We start from the raw sequence: 15832 nt of genomic DNA, 5'->3' as shown, positions 1-15832 counted from the left end.
CAAATTGCTTATCATGGAAAGAAATGTTTAATAGCTACAGGTATATGTTCACCACTGTATGCTGTTAAAATGTTGAAGCTGGTAGAAGTTTGATGTCTTTATTTGTATGAATGCACCTGAAAAGCCCACCTTGCTTTCATGATAATGAAAGGAATATCGGAAATGAATATTTTGTATTGCTAAAAATTGAATAAATCGTACATTATAGAAAATCTGTTTATGTCTTGTTCATTTAAAGTCATTTAATAAATTAAGTTTATGTACTAGTTTTAACAACATTTTGACAATCCAGACATATTGCTTTCATGGTTCTTTGTACCGGTACTTTGTTGGGAAAAAATGGCTTGACCTTTGACATCTTACAGCCAAATTCTAATCAGTTCATTCTGACATGCTTGAATGTTTGAGCCCTATCTGGTTTGTTTTGATACCGATTCAGAGGTCCACATTCAAGGATGGAACATATGAGCCTGGATATAGTGATATAACATGTACGGTGTATCTTATAATTTACAAATATTAAATAAAACGGAGGAAACAAAAAGCAGTACAACATTATATAAGTTTTGCATTAAGTCATTCTTTTTATTAGCAAAATTGTTTTACTATAGTATAAATTGACCTCTCAGATTGCATAATCTGAGTATATTCTACATTAATATGATGTTTGTATGCATACATACACACATATATAACATACATATATGTATCTTGGATGGACATATTGTTTTTGATGCATAAGGTAACAAAACGAGCCCATTATATTAGTTTCAGGAATGGTTCACTACTACAAGCACTACATCATATTTTGAACTAGTTAGCTTAAAGATCAACGGTCTTCAGCTATCTAATAACCAGTACGTTAATTTATTTCTTTTTATTTATATATTGCTAAGTGGAAACAGCCATTAAAGTACACCAATCACCTGAAGAAAAAATTGGTGTAAAATCAACCTAAAAAAATGTTATCTGGTATTCTATCGGTTAACGCTTGGTCTACGACTAGTCTACTCGCAAGTCTTTTTAATGTTAATTGAGAGTCGAAATTTTTTAATACTGTATCTCTTTATATCAAGCTCATCTTGAATATAGTATAGCGACGAGAAAAACCAATAAAACAAAAGGTTCTTTGGTAATGAGTACACTTTAGATAGAATTACGAGGGAAAGACAAAGACATGAAGAAGATGGTTGAACAAAAATAAAAGAATAAAACCTGTTGACATGATTACAAAATTAGAAGCATACATTATCATGCCTGCCAATTGTTACAATTTAATCAGAATATTCTGATTTACTAACAATTCAGAATATTCAGATTTGTCAAAATTCTGAATGACCAAATCTATTTTTATTGTTTTAAAGCCAATTTTGGCTCGTTTCACAATGTGCCTTGATTCGCTTTTTTGTACAGATTTACTGTGTATTGGCAGTTACACTGCCTCTGCATATACTGTATGGCCATGGTTAGGCCGTGCGATCGCCTGTTAAGGGTACAGATTTCTTATTTTCAAATGTTGGCAGGTATGCATGATGAACCAAAAGAACCTTTTGATACACATGCTATACTAGTTTCCAAACTACAATGTATTTGCGTTTTAGTCTGCATCCTTCATAATTTGTAAACACTTTCAGTCATAAATCTTTTTAAAATTAATTTCATGCTATATACTGTATTTTCTTCATTTCATACTATATCTGTCTGTCTCCAATATCAATATCTGCTATTTAATGATAAAGCCTGCTCCCAATACTGTAGTTAATTTATGAATAAATTTTAAAATACTAAAAATATAATGGAACTTCCTCCATTTGTCTAAGGAGTCTCCAGTTCATCCTTTCAAATGGAATTACAATGGCAAACAAGATAACATTCTTGTTGGACCCTTATAACATCACTTTATCATTTCATAACATGCCAACACAACATCATGTATAGCATATAATTTTTGAATATATTAAGAACCCTACATTATTACTTGGCATAAATCAATACAGCTTTGGATAACTTAGATGCTACTATTATCGATGCTCCTGAAAGAGTCTGAATATGATAGCTTATCGCAGCAAAAATCAATAGAATTGTATATTGAAAGGGCAATAGAGTACTGAAGCTGTGACGTCATACATATCTATTTTTAAAATTTCTTAATTTTTTCTTCTTTTTCTGAAAGAGCATAAACAATAATGTCCAAATGTCGAAAACCAATTGAATATGTTCAGTATTGGCTGAGATATGACCATCTGAATACATATATTTCCTATATGAACTCAGTGTTATATGCTCTGGCTCGTAATGGTTAGGAGCCAGAGCAAATAACACTGAGTTCCTGTAAGATATTTGTTTTATTCAGATGGTCATACAGATATCTCAGCCAACACTTAACATATTCAATTGGTTTTCGGCATTCAGACATTATTTTTGATGCTCTTTCGGAAGATGAAGAAAAAAAAAGAGAAATTCTAAAAATAGATATTTGATGACGTCACACATCACCACTCTTACTATACAAAAGAAAAGAAGAGAAAAAAAAGGATGCACAGAATACATATCACCTAAAAGAATGATTAGAATCATTTGCCTGCAAAGTCTATACATAACAAACACCTCCGTTTATAGCTCTATACATTAAGACGCAATGAAGACAAGAAAACCGTTAGAGTTGCAGCTTATGCTCTTCAAATAACATTCATTTATCTGGAGAGAAACTAAGCCTACAGAAAAATAAAATAGACTTGTATTTGACTAATTTGTACAGCACGTAACTCAAATAATGATACAATATTTGATCCTATACTCAAAAAAATATCTTTCCAACAATATAACTCTGATAATTGCATGATTAAATGTACAAATGCAATTCATACAAGATTCAATTCCATACAAATACAATTTTCATTCAATGATAACCATGAACAATATCCACTTCATATGTTCATTCCAGGTCTGGGCTAGTATTCAATTCAATACTTCAGTCATAAATACAAGCATTTTACCAAGTTTTAGGCTAAGGCAAATTACTGATTACTCTAAATTTAGGACAGCTCCCTAGTTGGCTTCAACTAATTATTTTGGAGGGCTTGAATGGCAGGCACATGGTTTTTTTCATACTCATACTGATAGGTCATAAAATGCTGCACACAATTATATCAGCTTGAAGCACATAATTTTTTGATTTGGTATGTGACATCAAAATGGCCATCAGTTCAAAGTATTTTGCCTAAAAGTTGGCTTACTGAAGTAGAATACTTAGATGTGATCTGAATAAGACTTGAGCCATTTTACTTTTTGTTTTTAGCTAAGCTAAATGCTGAGTAAACTACTAATACGATTCAAGTACTGAATTGAATACAGGCCCAGATACCTATACGTAGATGACTGTCCTATCGTGGCTGTGGCCCATATACAGGGTATACAGTCCCAGATATCTATAGGTAGATGATCGTCCTATCGTGGCTGTGGCCCATAGATGGGTAGATGTCGATCCTATCGTGGCTGTGGCCCATATACAGGATACTCTAACATGGTGTCGAGCTCCTCGTTATGCTGGGCCAAGTTGATCTGTTGGTAGGCCAGTACCAGCTCTAGGAGGGACCCATACAGGTTGTAGGGCTCTGCAAACCCATAGCCCGTTGAAGTGTAGTTGATCTTACAGTGGCACACCTCACCCTGGTCCTTGGCCCTGCAACCAAACAAGAAATAGTGGAGTTGAAGTGAGTTACAATGATAAGGATAACCATCTTTAAGCGCATTAGACGTACAGTCAAACCTGTTTTAGAACCCACCTGTCTACAAAGACCACATTTTTTGTTTCCCTTGAAAATAGTTTCTCATTGAAACATGAACTAAAGGAACCTGTCTACAAAGACCACATTTTTTGTTTCCCTTGAAAATAGTTTCTTATTGAAACGTGTACTAAAGGAACCTGTCTACAAAGACTACATTTTTTGTTTCCCTTGAAAATAGTTTCTCATTGAAACATGAACTAAAGGAACCTGTCTACAAAGACCACATTTTTTGTTTCCCTTGAAAATAGTTTCTCATTGAAACATGTACTAAAGGAACCTGTCTACAAAGACCACATTTTTTGTTTCCCTTGAAAATAGTTTCTCATTGAAACATGAACTAAAGGAACCTGTCTACAAAGACCACATTTTTTGTTTCCCTTGAAAATAGTTTCTCATTGAAACATGAACTAAAGGAACCTGTCTACAAAGACCACCTGCCTACAAAGAACCGCTTTTTGTGTTTACCTTGGGCGGTCGCTATAGACAGGTTTGACTGTACTATCACACTAGTCCTGAGATTTACGTACAAGCAAAGAATGTGCACCATCTCCATTTCCCCAGGAGCTTATTAAAGCCCAACGTAGGTATGTCACATTACTCTCAGAAAGTTACATTAGACTTTAATCAGTTACACTGGTTTCCTTATGTTTCCGTAAATGAACCCACTAAAAGTGAATTCAATCTAAATCCAATTACACCAAAGCAAGTTAAATCAGTTCTTCAGATGAAAAAAGCATCTTCGGCCCCTGGTCCAGATTGCTTAATGTATGGGTTGTTACGTAATGTACCTTGTATTCACCACTGTCTAGCTACTTTGTATTCTCGTATACTATTCGAAAGTAATGATCCACCCGATAATTGGTCTGTCTCTCGTGTTTCCCTTATACACAAAGACGGAGACACTTCCCTACCCGAAAATTTCAGAATGATCTCACTCACTTCATGCGTGAGCAAAGTATTTCACCAAATTTTGGCAAACCGGTTGGTTGAATACCTCGTAGAGAACAAGTTTGTTGATAAATCGGTTCAGAAGGCTTTTATTTACGGTATAAATGGGTGCATAGAACACAATCAAGTAGTTCAAGAGATTATCGCAGATAGCCGGTATAGAAAACGTACCGTCCACATAACCTTTTTTGATATAGCCGATGCCTTTGGTAGTGTTAGCCACGATATCATTTCACACTCGCTTAAACGATTTGATGTACCGCAAAATGTTTCATTGTATATTGAGAATTTGTACAGCAAACTACAAGGTAGTATTGCCGGTTGTAATTGGTCATCAAACCCTTTCACGTTTAAGAGAGGTGTATTCCAGGGGGATCCCCTCTCGCCTGTTATTTTCCTCGCATGTTTCAACCCCCTACTTGAATATTTGGCCGAACTCAAGGATAAATATGGATACAATCTAAATGGTACTAAGGTGATAACGACACCTTACGCTGATGATTTTAATCTCATTACATGCAATAAGCTACAACATCAGAAGATAATCAGTAAACTGCACCAATATAGTTCATCCATGGGCCTTATACTAAAACCGTCTAAATGTTGTAGTCTGTCAGTCAGCAGTGGTTCACCAAGAGAGATCCCATTTTACCTTGGCAATGAAACTAGTATTAGAACACTCAGAGAAAAACCTCATCGTTTCCTAGGGGCCCAAATTTGCTTCAGTGGTAAAACATCTGAAGTTTTCCAATACGTCTACAGTGAAATTAAAACAAAGCTAGAAAGAATAGATCGATCATTGGTAAGACCTGAATTTAAGGTGGCTATATATACTAGATATATGCAACCATCTGTTCGCTTTCTCCTAACAGTCCATTCCCTCCACAAGACCAACTTAGACGAACTCGACCTTCTATCTAGACGGTTCGTCAAAAAGTGGCTGGGAATCCCATCCCGTGGGGCAAATGTTGCCTTAGTACATATGACCCAAGGAATGAATATACCACAAATGTCTGATATATATTGGCAGAGCCACACTCTAGCACTCACAAGATCTAGAGTCAAAGGGGACTCCTTGGTGAACCACGCACTGGATTGTACTCTCGAAAGAGAATCACGATGGTCACAGAAGACCTCGTCTATTGTTCAATGTCAACTAAATCTTAATAGAGTAGAGGATACGGTAGATGTTAATAATAGTTCATGGAAGGTAGTCAAGAAGAGTGTCAAAAATGTGTTAGAAGATGATGCATCAACGTACTGGGAAAAGTCCGTTGAACCATTACTTTGCCAAGGCCAGTTTGTGAAACTACTGACTCTGGAAGACGAAAACCTCACATGGAAATCCATAATGTACAATCTACCTAAGAGAGTATTAAGCTTTGTAACCAACTCATGTATTGACTCTTTGCCATCATACGCAAATCTTTACAGGTGGGGGAAAAGACTGACAAACAAGTGCCCTTTCTGCCCACTTACCACTGGCACCCTCCACCACATTCTATCAAACTGTTCAACATTTCTTGATAGATACGAATGGAGGCACAATAATATTCTCAGGTATATTTATCGAACTGTGAAAGAGTCCCTCCCTCACGAACAAGTTTATGCCGATATTCAGGGTTTCACCGTTGCGGGCGGAACCATCCCATCCCATATTTACGTAACTTCTCAACGCCCAGATCTCGTCATTATTTGGGAATCAATGAAACAAATGCTAATGATCGAACTAACAGTGCCCTTTGAGACAAACACCAATGCTGCTCACACGAGAAAGCTCGACCGGTACAAAGAACTTGTGGCCGAAGTAAGAAACAATGGTTACAGTGTGACATACCATGCTATTGAGATAGGAGCAAGGGGGCAAATAAATAGGGACAACACAAATCGGCTAAAGTGGGTACTCAGGAAATGTTCAGTCCCTCTTCGCCCGAATAGTTTCTTTCAGACCATAAGTAGGTACGCAGTTGTGTCATCCTTTGTCATATTCAATGCAAGAAAAGAATCACAGTGGAAGGATGTGGAATACCTTGACCTCTGATTAACACTCTATTCTCTTCAACGCTTCTTCTCTCTCTTCTTCCTCTTCCTCTTCTTCTTTGCCTCATTTCGTCTTTGTCTTCTTCTTCGTCCTCTTCTCCCCTCTTCTCTCTTTACCTCGGACCCCCTACATTATCCTTTTCTTCCACTACGTCCATTTCAAGTGGAATGACTTGTTTTCACTCGTTTACACTTTATCTCCAACCTATAATGTACCCTCTACTTTCTCATCTTTTTCACATTTTCCTACATCGTTTCCTACTCCCAGCCTTTACCCACATGCCCAGAAAATTATAATCCCTTTAATTTGTTTTCTGTAATTAATTTATGTTGCCAACCTATGCATGATTAATGCAGGCACGATTAATGATTGTTATTATACATGATTTCTATATGAATATAATGTATACAGATCAATGATTAATGTATAATTGTATCTATACATGATCAATATATAATTGTTATTGTGCATGATTGATATTTATTTGTAACTGTAATGCATTATTGTTTGTATATGTGTTATAATGTAGTGCGACCTGCCATGGTTTCGGAAAGGAAACATGGACCTGGTATTGAATGTAAACGTGTATTCCTTTTATATGAAATAAAGGCATGATTTAACAAACAAATGTACTAAAGGAACCTGTCTACAAAGACCACCTGCCTACAAAGACCGCTTTTTGTGTTTACCTTGGGCGGTCGCTATAGACAGGTTTGACTGTACTATAACACTAGTCCTGAGATTTACGTACAAGCAAAGAATGTGCACCATCTCCATTTCCCCAGGAGCTTATTAAAGCCCAACGTAGGTATGTCACATTAAAAAGCAATAAAAAATGATGGTACACCTGTAAGTGTGAAATGCTTCTCCCACATCTGTACATTAAAAAAAACCCAGAATACTGATAGGGGTTTTAGCAGGCCCCTTTCCACTCTTGCTATCAATTCACACAAAAGCACTGTTTTTGCCATGGAATTTTGTTTTAATCGTCATCTTGAATTCTAGGGATGTATCTTTGCACTTGACCTTGAACTTCAACTCATTATTCTGAATTTAACAAGTAATTGGCTGAACGTAATTTCCTAATGTATTAAGGGGATAGTTTAAGTGCATGGTTATTGCTCTTATTCTTGTTTATGACATTTCTAGTGCCCTTTTAGAACCCAAAATTGCTATGAAGGTCATTTTAGACCCCCAAATGTGTGAATTTAGATTGATACGATCATACCAGTTCAGCTCCACTTTCAAAAAAATATGGTGACCATCATTTATTAGTTAATTAATAATAATAACAACACACAGGCCTGCTGGTTGTGCGTATTATAACCAACACGAGAAAGCCAACAAAAAGCCAATATTGACATTGGCTGGAATAAAACGTACCTGTATAAGGCGCTATCTCGTTTTTTAAAACCAACGAATATATGTGGGGCATCACAAATATTAGAAATGGTTATATTTATGGAAATTTCAGCCGTCTCTTTACCGATTATGATCAAACAAAGATGATTTTGTCATTTAAATTGTATATTCTTTCAAATTTGACACTCAGTTTTTCATTATCTTGACAACAAAATTATTTTGTGGCTGCCCTCTGCAACAGACCTCAATTATCCCTTTAAGTATTTATATAGGGTTTGGATCAGCAGGATTTCAAAAAACCATGTGCAGTGCTGATGACAATACATTATGGTCTGAATGGATTGGACATGATAAGAAGCATCGGTATCATTAGAGGACACCAAGGGGGTGTTTCACAAAGATCCTACCGTAAGTCAAACTTAACCCTAAGTTGGGCTTAAAATTATGGAGAGCCATTTGTAGCCTTGAAATAAAATATATTCAAAAGCAAAAATTCAAATATTTTAGACTTTTTATAAATTCCACATCAAGAACATTGATAATAGACAATATGAATGATTTGAATCAACATTTTATGCCTTTCAAAATAACTTTTACAAAATATTTTCATAGATGCTAATGGCTTTCTATAATCGTTAAGTCCAACTTAGAGATAAGTTCAACTTAGGATCTTTGTGAAACACCCCCCAGAAGATGAAGATGAAGAATGAAAGTACTTACACGATGGAGCAAGCCCAGTCGATTTGTTCCCTGGTCCTGCGTATGAGGAATGTACCTTTAGCCTTGCCATAGAGAAGCTGCTCAGCCTTAGCTCTGTTAGTATCCGGTAGGAGCCACAGAGACTCGTTGTTGTGATATTGCACCTCCTTCTCTCCAGGTCTGATAAAGGAAATATAAACAACAATAATAACCTGACGACTGATAGTCAACCTGTTCGAAACGTGGAGCCACTCCCACTACCTATCCTCTCCAACCGGTGCTATACCGGTAGTTCTCCTTAGAACTATAAGCTAAGAAAGATAACCAACAGTCTTTTTCAAGACCACACAAACAACAGTCCTTCAGGGCTACACACCCTCAAGAAAGATTACAGAGAGTCCTTTTCAGGACTCCTCAATCCTCTCTCTCTCACATGGTGCACCTGCAAGCCTACTGCATAAATAATAATAATAATTTTAAAAAATATAATAATATGGATATTTATATAGCGCTGGTATACGCCAGGCTCCGACGCTCATGGCGCTTTACACATATTACCCTGGTCGTAGCCGAGCAGCCAAGGTAACTAGCGCTCAAGCATATCAGGTACCCATTTACACCCAGGTGGAGAGAGGCGAATGTAGATTAAAGTCTTGCCAAAGGAAATTAGTGCCGTGGCGGGACTTGAACCCCATACCTTGTGATCTGCAGTCGGTTGACTTATCCACTAAGACCACAACATCTCTACATAAACAACACTTTAGTCTAAATCTTCATGCCTGGTCATTACTACACGCTCCTTCCAAATTGAATATACATTCGCTCAAATTTAAAGCACTGACATTTCAAGTTGAATTCTTTTTTCCTTTCCTTGAAAAAGATGCATAGTGTCAGCATGATTTGTTTTGGTCTGGACAAAATTGGGCAATTTTTCTGATATTGAATTTGTACAGATGTCTACAGAAACAAGGCACGATTGTTGTCAAAGCTCCCACATATTAAATTAAAGTGCATGTATGAGGATATGTAATAAGTGTATGTTGGTTATGTGATGAGAGGAGGAGGATTGCAGAACAACTTGCTGGAAGGAATGGTAGAGGGTAAACGAGAAAGGGGTAGACAGCGAATCACTTAATTTGATGATGTCAAGAAATGGACTGGTCTTAACTATGGAGAGGTTAGAGCAAGGGTACATGACAGAAAGCGATGGAGGGGCATAGCCACCACACCCTTCCAAAGGGACGGCACTAGATGATAATAATAATAATAATATTGGATTCTTATATAGGGCACGTATCGACCTTGCAAGGTCCTCAAGGCGCTTCAACATTACACGGCTATGCTAGGCTGCCGATTTTGACGCTCGAGGCATTTAAAGGAATTCCTTCCTACCGGTACCCATTTAACACCTGGGTGGAGAGTGGCAAATGTAGATCAATGTCTTGCCAAAGGACATTAGTGCTGATCAGGACCAAGAAGTCAAATTATTCTTAAGCTTACCCATCCTGACTCTCCAACCAGCTGTTGATCTTGTCTTGTTTGACACCTTTCCTAGCCAGCCAGCTGTATCAAAGAACAACAGTATTAATATGGTAAAGATTCAATCCAATCCAATCCATTAATTCATAAAGCGCCAATATCTAGTTGCCTAATCAAAGGCGCTGATGAGACTGACAAACTACCAAAATTGTCAGTTCATGATTCTAACAGGGAAAGACAAAAAAACAGTGACTAATTGTAAGCAATCTGAAATAGGTATTTCTTTAGTTGAGTTCTGAAAGTGGATAACTGGTGAAAAGAGCGAAGGATTTTGGGAAGACCATTCCACAATCTTGATGCAGAGGCAGTAAATAATCAATCACCTACATGTACATGTAGAATAGAGCGTGTTTGAGGACTCTCATGCAGGTATTTTACCTGCAGATTGCAAATTAGTTTGAGTGTTCAAACTACTACTGCACATGTAAAAAAAAATAGTCTTCAAATGCCTACCCATGACGAGGCCTCCAAATTGCAAAACCTCTGTTTGCAGGAATTGGACTTTGACAGATTAAAGTCAAATTGCTAAGCATACTACGTTGGCTTGCGCATCTTACTGGGTACCCATTTAACACCTGGGTGGAGAGTGGCGAATGTAGATCAATGTCTTGCCAAAGGACATTAGTGCCGTGGCGGTACACGAACCGCGGACCTTGTGATCGACAGTCCTGTCGCACTCTACTTACACAACATGCCTAGGTCTAGGATATTAGGTTTTAGGCTGTTCATAGTTCCGTCACAGTCTACTTACACAACATAAGTATCTCTGAGATTGCGTAGGTCCAGGATATTAGGCTTTAGGCTGTTCATAGTTCTGTCACACTCTCTACTCTCCTCCACCTCTTTCTTCAGCTGTTCTTCCAGGTTTTCTCTGCTATCTTTCACTTCCTGTCGACGATTCTCCAGTCGTTCGTAGTTCTGAAGCAGCCTGGAGAGTGAGTACAATCCATCAGATCATTCAAAGATTCATGTATATACAGAGTGCAAAGTTTAAAGATAAAGACCAGTTAGGGTCATGCGATTGCATTGTGAAAGAAACATTGTAAAATCGATCAGAAAAGGTTGATCATCTAGCATAGATGTACTGCAAGGTTCTGGAATCATCAAAATGATAAGAAATTTGGCCCAGTCTTCATAAAGTTACAAGCACTGTGCACAGAAAGATGTATATGGGACTACGCACATGTGCACGACACGTGCGTTTTTATCTCTCACATACCAATAGATAAACTAATTTACCAAATATATCAATTAGTAGGCGGTTTCCCGGCAAAATTTTTATCATCATGTATTATTCAAAACATATTCTTTCACATGATTGGTAATATGAGCCTCCATTTCATTTTTTGAAATTGGGGCGTTTCCAATACTGGTCTTTACCTTTAACTCTTTATGAAATTTCATCTCACCAAAGATATCCTTGAGTAACCTTTCTTACAGCTCAATGCACTAACAATCTATTCCTAAGTTTTGATTATATTAACCTCATTTGTGCTCAAAGATTCTGTAAATTTATCATCTTTGAAGAGTCTCAGAGCGTGTTTAAAAGAAACAATAAAAAACATTTTTTTTCCCCTTTTAAAGGCATCGTTTAACAATGTTAGATCTGAGATACATGGCTCTACGTGTTATCAGTGTCTGTGATATGGAGTAACATTGAAGCCCTAAAAAAATTGCGCTTCAAAATGATCGTGAAATGCCTCAAAAAAGTAAATATCTTTGAGTGACCGGTTTTACCAAACTCATTTTCCCCAATAGACTGTAGTGTTATGAAAACAGTTAGGAAAACGTGAAATTTGATTTTCTATTTCCAATCATAAATATCTTGATAATCAGACAGGCGATCGGCTTGTAAAAGTCATGGGATTCCTGACTGACCTACAGGTTTATACATTTAATTATCATTGCAGCATGAGCTAAATCCAGGATTTTGTTTCAGAATCTGAGACAAAGTTACCCAATACCTAATCCACCGATCTCAAAGATTCTGACACCTTCCCACTATGAACATTGGGTGGTATTCTCGAAAGTGGACTAACTTTAGACCATGGTTTAATCCACCGACTAAGTATGGAATGCTATGTGTCCATATGAATATGTTTTTGAATAATTTCATCTGTCACTAAATTAAAATAAAATGTAATAACATAATTAATAAACAAAATATAACTATGATATAATTATGTTATGGTAATTTTGGGACATATCACATTATGGCATTCCATACTTAGTCGGTGGATTAAACCATGGACAAAAGTTACCGCATTTGCCGGCGTGAAGGCCGTAGTATTTTTGGAAGAGAAAATATCAAAAAGTCGGGGTGCGGCCTTTGTGCCGAAAGAGTAAAGAATCGCAAGTCAAAACCATGAAAAAACGGCACGAATTTGTACATATGGGACTATAATAACTATACCACTATGGTACAGGACATTTCCACACATCTTACTGAGAACTTTATCCTGCATTGTTGACATGAAGACAAAAATAAACTTCATAAAACAACATCTGCCGATAGATCTTGATCTAAGTTCGTGCCAATGCATCGCTAAAGAGTAAAAGAAGTGACCGTTAAGGAGCTGCCGCGAACGCAATTGCGCATCCAACCGAAGTCGCACCAAGTCTATTTTCTGATCTTTGTATCCATTTCATGCAATTTCGCATTACACCGTACATTGTGGTAGGGGTATATATCGGATACCAAATCTGCCTGCGATCATTTTTTTGCTAAATTTATAATTTATGAGAATATTGATTACTTTGGTATCAGTTTGTAAACAAAATAGTGTTCTACAGGAAAATTACGATTACTTTGTTTTGTCCGTTTTATTTTTTTCTATTTTTTTTCTTTCTTTTTTTCCTTTTTTTCCCCCTCTTTGAAATGTCAAAGTTGGGGGTGCGGCCTATGCGACGCTGCGGCAAATACGATAGTCCGCTTTCGAGAATACCACCCATTGATTTGATATTTACATTTGTTTCTCTGCAGGATGGCAGTCTTGATGGTAGCTCGTATGGATCTGGAGTTGTTCTTCTAACATCGTCACTATCTCATTGAAGGCATCCAGGGCTTGACGTTTCGTCTTGATTTCCTGTATTACATGATAAAAAGAGGAACACTGATATAAAAAGGAGTCATTCTATGATTGATTGCTTGATTTATTTATTCATTTCATATAACAATTGTTTGCACAATAAAGACTATAGTTGACAAAGTAAGATCAAAATTATGAAATGAAACAGGAACCTACTGGAAAGCATAGCTTGATTTTGTAGGTTCCCAAGAATACATATAATATGAACATTATTATCATAAATCATTTTAAAGTGTCTTAATAATCACAGTATAAAATAGATATAATATAATAACATATTTTCGTAAGCCATTTTAAAGTATCTAAATAATAAAAAAAAATACAAAAAGAAAAGAATGACAAAACAGGACACAAAGGACAGGAAAATTACATAAAAAGATAAGATAAGACATGACAAAACAAGTCATAACAGGACAAGATAAACAAGACAGGATGGGACAAGACACACAAAAGGACATGGCAGGACAAAACAAGACAAAAACAAAGCTGCACACAACAGAAGTTAGAAGAAGAGGGAGAGAGGGAGAGAGAGGGAGAGAGAAAGAGAGAGAGAGAGAGAGAGAGAGAGAGAGAGAGTGAAACAGGGGAGATGTGAGAAGTTTAACCTGTAGGAGACATGTATTTTTGTATTAAATTCTATAGACAAGTATTTATAAGGAAAAAGGGACTACACATGTACAAGATAACTTCTTCTTCTTCTTCAGTACGTGTCGACAGACTTGTTAGTCCATGTAGAGACACTGAAATGAGTCACATGGTCAGGGACTGGAGCGATCATTCAGGAATTTTAGTGCATGGGATCTAAAGGAATCAAATGATCCTGTGTTTTGATAATGCCATCAGTATCGGGTAACTTTTTCTAGTCCTTGCACATGCGAGGAAAGTAGGAGAATTTTTCATTCCATGTTCTTTATTTGCTTAAACTTAAAAAGCACATTAATATTTTGTAACATATTTTTGTCAAACAAACTTGGGGAATGTTTCACAAAGACTAAGATCGACTTTAAGTTGGACTTAACAATGGCAGGCCATCATGCCACTGTTTGCTCTCACCATTTACTGGCATTGGTCTCTCAAGGGACGTACAAATCATGGTCACAAATCTATAGAATTTACATTTTTTGATAATTCATTATTGAAGGAAAAAATAATCATCTAAAGATCATACTAGTGAGAGCCAAGTACTGAGTAAACAGTGGCATGAACGGCCTGCCATAGTTAAGTTCAAATTAAATTTGATCTTAGTTTTTGTGAAACACTGCCAGGGTACAATAGGCAATTTCTCTGCAATATACTCGCATATAATACGTAGAAAGAGAGAGTAAAGTGACTACACTGACCTGTGCTAATTTGTTGTACTGTTCATATTCTACTACTACTACATGTACTACTACTACTACCACTACCACTACCACTACCACTGTCACTGCCACTACCATTACCACTACCACTACCACTACCACTACCACTACCACTGCCACTACCACTACCACTACCACTACCACTACCGCTACCACTACCACTACCATTACCACTACCACTACCACTACCATTACTACTACCACTACCACTACTACTACTAATACTACTACTACAAATACAACAACTGCTACTACTACTACAACTACAACAACTGCTACTACTACTACAACTACCACTACCACTACCACTACCACTACCACTGCCACTACCACTACCACTACCACTACCACTGCCACTGCCACTACCACTACCACTACCACTACCGCTACCACTACCACTACCATTACCACTACCACTACCACTACCATTACCACTACCACTACCACTACCACTACCACTACCACTACCACTACCACTACCGCTACCACTACCACTACCATTACCACTACCACTACCACTACCACTACTACTACCACTACCACTACTACTACTAATACTACTACTACAACTACAACAACTGCTACTACTACTACAACTACAACAACTGCTACTACTACTACAACTACCACTACCACTACCACTACCACTACTACTACCACTACCACCACTACTACTACTACTACTACTACTGCTACTACTACTACTACATAATAATAATAATAATACGTAGAAAGAGAGAGTAAAGTGATTTCACTGACCTGTGCTAATTTGTTGTACTGTTCATATAGTTCATCATACTGCTTAGTCTTATCTTGATATTCTTTATTCTTGTCTTTGAGTTGTAGTATGACCTTACCGATGTCATTGTCTTGTATATCGTCCTGCAAAAGTATCAATCAAACAATAAACCTTGTTAGACATACATCATACATATACATGCTCAATCAAACTATATATCTACATGTATTACAAAACTATTTTCATATAATCTTTTAAAAACTATA

The 15832-nt window shown here is 36.9% G+C and overlaps 1 protein-coding gene across 1 annotated transcript in view; it reads right to left on the bottom strand.

Moving 5' to 3' along the window:
- Nucleotides 1-2926: 2926 nt before the first annotated feature.
- Nucleotides 2927-15832, bottom strand: part of LOC588766 (phosphatidylinositol 3-kinase regulatory subunit gamma) — a 46413-nt gene continuing 33507 nt past the window's right edge. Inside the window, exons 14-20 of the mRNA XM_030996834.1 lie at nt 15587-15709; nt 13345-13463; nt 11129-11305; nt 10339-10401; nt 8860-9018; nt 3487-3682; nt 2927-3447 (exon numbers count right to left, since the gene is read on the bottom strand). Coding sequence (XP_030852694.1) covers nt 3487-3682; nt 8860-9018; nt 10339-10401; nt 11129-11305; nt 13345-13463; nt 15587-15709 — 837 coding nt within the window. The 3' untranslated portion in view covers nt 2927-3447. The remainder of the gene's footprint in view (nt 3448-3486; nt 3683-8859; nt 9019-10338; nt 10402-11128; nt 11306-13344; nt 13464-15586; nt 15710-15832) is intronic.

This window comes from Strongylocentrotus purpuratus, unplaced genomic scaffold, assembly GCF_000002235.5.
Source record: "Strongylocentrotus purpuratus isolate Spur 01 unplaced genomic scaffold, Spur_5.0 spur5_scaffold_3, whole genome shotgun sequence".
Taxonomy (NCBI): Eukaryota; Metazoa; Echinodermata; class Echinoidea; order Camarodonta; family Strongylocentrotidae; genus Strongylocentrotus; species Strongylocentrotus purpuratus.
This window is presented reverse-complemented; position numbering and strand designations above follow the sequence as displayed.